Here is a 5,939-nt window from a genome sequence, read left to right on the forward strand (position 1 = left end):
GAGTTTAGTGCAGGCGCAGTGTGTCTGAATAGAGGAGACATCGCGTGGAGAGGATTTGCCTGGTCACATGACCCTCCATGAGCAGCCATTTTATGGACAGGACCTCTGTGTGGACAGCGCAAAAAGGCTTTGTAAACAAGGGAGCATACCTTATGAAATATAGAAAATGTGGCAGAATTATATTAGTATCATATAATCATCTCACAAACATATTGGTGAACAGTTACCAGAAAGTGACCATGCTGAAAATAAAAAAGGAACTACAATAATATCTGGTCAACTGAACCCGAAATGCATTTAACATAAGAACGCCACTTACCTGTTCACTCCATTCCAGCACTGAGGGTCCTGTGCCTGGAAGTGTGATGACCTATCCATCTTTACATGCAGCTAATCAGTGGCCTCAGTGGGGACGTGTCCCTGGCGCCATGTGACCACTGAGGACAGTGAATGTCTAAATGCGGTGGGTCTCTCAGAAATAGGGGATGTGGGAGGGTACTGAACACTAATAGGGTACGCGACAGTAGATATGGGACTTGAGATGATCCTAAATATAATGGGCTTGTACATATGCCACTGTCATTATCTAAGCGGTATATGTAGCAGGGGACATTATGTCCTCCTCAGCAACTTCTACCTCACTGCAACTGGTGCAAATGAGGATGTCACAATCTGAGAATGAATGTTATGGGCCCGCCAATGAAAGCCTCAGGGCCACACTACATTCCTGCTCATCGGGAAGGATTCACGAGGGACGGAAACACTGCAGAATTACTAATGGCCACCAAAAGTAACAGCGAAATCTCATCCACACGCTGTGTAAAGTGACCTGTAGTGCAGATTTTTAATTCGCAATGCACGGGGTGAATTCTGCAGAAAAATCTCTGACAGATTTCCATGTAATTTGTATTGTCTGCAGCAAATTATGTCTGTGTGAGTGTACCCTTAAAGGGGGCGTCCAACCCACAAGGCGAGATCAACTAAGGCCTATTAAGTGTTAAAGGGAGTCTTTCACCTAAAATCTCCATCATAGAGCACTAACATCAGGATCTCCATTACATTCCTAATATTAGAATGCTACCTTCCATATTGCTGTCCATCGCCGATTTTCTCAGAAAAGCGCTTTTATTCAATATGTTAATTCGCTTCTATAGGTGCGCAGGAGCGGCGTTCATGTGGCTGGTGCCCATGCCCCTTGGCGCTTTTCATACCAAACCCTCCCCTTTCACCCCTCTGATAAATACATTTTGGAAATTTAGTTTACCAGGAATTAGTGTAGAGTTCTTTTTTTTTTTTTTTCAGCATATACATTACACCCACCCCTTGTACATAACAGCAGCCTTATACATATGGCATTATATAAAGGTCAGAACTGCGCGGCCCCCTGAGCACTATTTCCATCCCACTTCCGGTCTCTGACATAAAGCCTTACTGGCAGTGCACGCCCACAGATTACAGGAATGTTGTGCGGAGGAACTCTGAGCACAATACTTTGGCGGAGGGATATGACATTTAGCACTGCGCCTGTATATAAGAAAAGAACGCAGTTCCCGCCACGTCAGTCTGCAGGTGTAATGAAGGAGAAGACGTAGAGACGAGGAAACATAACAATCTTATCGCATAAGCGTCATTGCATTCCTTAGGTTTAGCCTGTGAAGAGACAGAGTCTGTCACACTCCGGGACCGCCCACCAAAGCCAGCAGCCATGGCTGTATAGCGGCGGCAGCAGCCAGCGGCACCCACCTCCCCAGGCCAGTGCAAGGCGGTAGCACCCAGCGGCGCTGGCAGTACCCGGCTTCGGCACAAACATGGCGTAAGTACACTGGGATAACGTGTATGAGGGCAGAATGTGCGTCCTGTGCCTTTTGGGTTATGGTTCGGATAGGGACGTTGGGAAATGGCGTAGTGAGAAACTTGGGCGTTAGACAGCCACGTTTGTAGGCGCTAGTGCTTGAAATACCCTGTGTCTCGTGTGACCCGCACCCGGGGGACGTCGCTACTAAATTGGACTGCAGTGTGACAGCTGCTCGGTGCTTTCTCTGTGGGAATCCGCTGGGGCTCATGGGAGTCTCGCATTACAGCACAGCAGATGGCGCGTTGTGTGACAGGCTAGGACATAGCCGCTGCTCTTTGTTCACGGTCGGGGCTGGTTTGCGACTTAAACTAAACGTCTGAGTTGTTTTTTTTTCTACTGATGACAGCTAGACTGCTTGGGCACCTTCTATGTTGGATGTGAGGATGAAGGCTAAGATGGCGGCGGGGAAGTGATCAGATGGCAGAGCCGTGAAATGGCCGCTCTGTCCTCGTGCGGTGTGGGAGGGGGAAGTTACCATATATGGTCATGAGGAAGCGGCAGGCTGTCAGGCTTGTGCTTCGGTAGAGGAGACTGGGGGAGCACAATGGCAGGTCTTCGTTATGGCTTTATCTATCTACATGGATTTCCTTTCTCCTCCACAGGCTTTCCAAAGTATCCCACAGCAGCATTGCTGTATACCAGAAAAGCTCAAAATCCACATTCTACCTGAAAGATCTGCTACCTGAACAAGATGAGCCTATTGAGCGAAGAGATGTTGTTGGGGGACTTCTCGTCCCCCTTCAACCAATCGTTTTTGGAGGCTGAGGAAAGTTTGGGTCTCTTGGATGACTGCATCGAGGAGCCCGGGTACCTCCCATTGCATGGGTTGTCCAGCGATAAGGCTAAGAATGGCGTCTCTGGTCTGCTGCTGCCTCTGGAGGACTCTCTTGGCAGTTTCCAGGGTAAGAATGAAGGTTATACATTGCATCTTACACAAAACTGCCTAAAACTTAGGGGCACACTAAGCAGTGATTATCTGGGATGGTCACACTGAAGATGTCTGACCTTAAATCACCATGATTTCCGGAACGAAGGCCATCTGTACCTATTTGGCGCCAGTTCAGATTTGTTTAATCTGAGATAGTGGTCGTATCTAAGGGCCTGAATTGAATGTTGGCTGTTACTGTAACATCTGAGAATAATCTGAACCACTTGTGCCTTTTTATTCTGGTTATGGATGATGGTAAAAGATCAAACTGGTCAGATTGATAGAGGTATTTAACATCAGAACTGTGGTTTGTTAGCATAGTTTATTGTAAGATAAGGAAATCTCACTTTTTCCATGGTGCACTTATTATCTAACATGATTTTGCAACAGAAGTGAGAACGTTCTTCTAAAACGTGACCATCAAAACACAACCCAAAATAAATTTTGTATTTGTTTCTAGGAGACGCCTTCTCCGGCATGGATTGGATGGTGGAAAAAATGGACCTGAAGGAGTTTGACTTTGATTCTCTGCTTGGGATGGAAGATCTAGAATCCACCGTCTCACCAGATGAGCTCATGGCCACGCTGGATGACTCGTGTGATCTCCTAGAGGACCCACCTCTCCCAGTGGTGTTTGGCCAATATGTGCAATCACCAGACAAAATCTCTCTTGCAGAAAACTCACTGGAGGCAGATCAGGTGGCCCCTAGGAGTCCAAATTCTATACAGTCCCAAGTCTCCAGTCCAGACCATTCCTTTATCTTGGATGTAGGCAGTGAGGTAGATGTTGCTGAGGAGGACAAAAGGTCCCCTGCTACATATACCATTGAAGTTGTAAAGAGTGAAAAGGAAGAAGGGTCAGATAGTGACAGTGGCATATGTACGAGCCCATCATACCTAGGATCTCCTCAGCAAAGTCCCACATCTACGGTTGAGTACCCTAGTAGTGTTCAGTCCCCTCCTACATCCCCCATTTCTGAGAGACCCAAACCCTATGATCTTCCCTCTAAGGATAGAGAAGTATTGGCAAAGGTAAAAGCTGTAGGGCAACCCAAAGTAGACAAGAAGAAGAAGAAAATGGAGCAGAACAAAACAGCAGCCACTCGCTACCGGCAAAAGAAGAGAGCAGAGCAAGACTTAATATCTGCAGAGTGCAGAGAACTGGAATCAAAAAATGACACCCTTATGGAGAAGGCAGATTCTTTAGCAAAAGAGATCCAATATCTGAAAGACCTGATGGAAGAAGTCCGTAAGGCCAAAAGTAAACGAGCAAAAAGTTCTTAGGTTAGAAGAAGGTTTGGGAGCGATGTGTATGTTGTATATATTGGTTATGTGGTTTAACATTGTGCATGAATGTCTACTTAATAAATTATTTTATAGTTAAATGTATGTGTTGGATGTTTCTCTGCTCTTGAAGCCGCCACCAAAAACTTCCTAGGTCTAAAACAAAGATGCATTTTTGAATGGTTGAATTGGCTGTAGTCACACATACTTTGTTAAAGGGAACCTGTCATCTCAAAAACGCATCTACACCTGCCAGCAGTACCTCATAGTAGCCCGCAGCCTGTTAATAATCCTATGCTTCATCCTGTTGTCCGATGCTGCTAGAGTTAAGAAAAAAAAAAAAAAGTTTTATTCTCCATAAGCGCTATAGTGCCGGCCAGCTTGAAGTCAAGGTAACCAAGCCCCCTAACCGTCCCCTCTTGCCTGAGAGTGACAGCCTGCAGTGCAGCTGCGATTCCCTAAGTCTTGCGCATGTGCGGTACGCTCTGTAGTATTGTGCTATCACATTTCCTGCTGTTAGCCAGGTTTCAGCGGCACATGCGCAAGACTTGGGGAATTACGGCCGCACTGCAAGCTGTCACACTCAGGCGAGAGGGGATGGTTAGGGGGTGTGGTTACCTTGACTTGAAGCAAGGGGAGGCTGCTGCTGAACTTGCGCAGCATCAGACTACAGGATAGGGATCGACCGATATTGATTTTTTAGGGCCGATACCGATAATTTGTGAACTTTCAGGCCGATAGCCGATAATTTATACCGATATTCTGGGAATTTTCATTTTTGAGAAGAAAAAAAAAATTCCTACACAAATCTGCTGAAAATTAATATGTTTATTGTTAATGTGTATTTTTTTTTTTTAGAAGTCTTTTCATTTATACTTAATATTTTTGTGTTTTTTTTTTTTTTTTGTTTTTTTTTTACTAACTTTTAGCCCCCTTAGGGACTAGAACCCTTGTCCTATTCCCCCTGATAGATTTCTATCAGGGTGAATAGGAGCTCACACTGTCCCTGCTGCTCTGTGCATAGTGCACACAGCAGCATGGAGCTTACCATGGCAGCCAGGGCTTCAATAGTGTCCTGGCTGCCATGGTAACCGATTGGCCGGGATTAGGGTGTGGGCGCACTGCGCCACCAATGATTAATACTGGGGGGGGGGCGCACTGCGCCACCAATGAAGAGAAGTCTCTCAATTATTCATATACAGGAGGCGGGAGCTGGCTGCAGAATCACATAGCCGGATCGCAGCTATCGCTCATAGAGGTCGGGAGCCGGCTATGTGATTCTGCAGCCAGCTCCCGCCTCCTGTATATGAATGAATGAAAGGCTTATCTTCATTGGCGGCGCAGCGGCCACAGCCCCTCCCCTCCTCTATCTTCTCTCCTCTCATTGGCACCACATGAGCCCTAGAATACTACATGGTTTCTCACATCAAAATGTCAATTTTATTATGTAAATATGTGCCACAGGTGGCCCCCAACCATCTGCTGACAGACATGTATGTCTTGTGGCTGCTCCATGCATTAGATGGGAATCCTGGAGATGTGACCACTGACCAGATATCTATATTATATACTGTATGGACAATATGCCATAAATACAGTATATCGGTTGGTAATACTCTAACATTTATTTCCACCACAATCAGATTGTTCCTGCCCCTACAGAGGTCAAGGGTCACAGTTTAAATTCCTTTCAACATGTGGAGAGAGGGAAGAAAGGAAAGAAGATTCCATTCTGTTACCGGATCTCCAGCTGGGCAGCAGGAGCATCGAGGACCCTTATTCTGGCTTATGTTGGGGCCTGCGGTCCTTCTCATTCAGCACCAGTGATGGCCAGTTCGCAGTGTTCACTGACGAAGACGTGCGATCTGCCAT

General features: G+C 46.2%; 1 protein-coding gene across 1 annotated transcript; it reads left to right on the top strand.

The window, feature by feature from the left end:
* Positions 1 to 1,539: 1,539 nt before the first annotated feature.
* Positions 1,540 to 4,170, top strand: ATF4 (activating transcription factor 4). The gene is made up of 3 exons (XM_040406804.1): positions 1,540 to 1,813; positions 2,458 to 2,757; positions 3,244 to 4,170. Exons 2-3 carry the CDS (start codon positions 2,547 to 2,549, stop codon positions 4,065 to 4,067), a joined length of 1,035 nt encoding a protein of 344 aa, XP_040262738.1. The 5' UTR covers positions 1,540 to 1,813; positions 2,458 to 2,546; the 3' UTR covers positions 4,068 to 4,170.
* Positions 4,171 to 5,939: the final 1,769 nt, after the last annotated feature.

Source organism: Bufo bufo, chromosome 9 (genome assembly GCF_905171765.1).
Source record: "Bufo bufo chromosome 9, aBufBuf1.1, whole genome shotgun sequence".
Taxonomy (NCBI): Eukaryota; Metazoa; Chordata; class Amphibia; order Anura; family Bufonidae; genus Bufo; species Bufo bufo.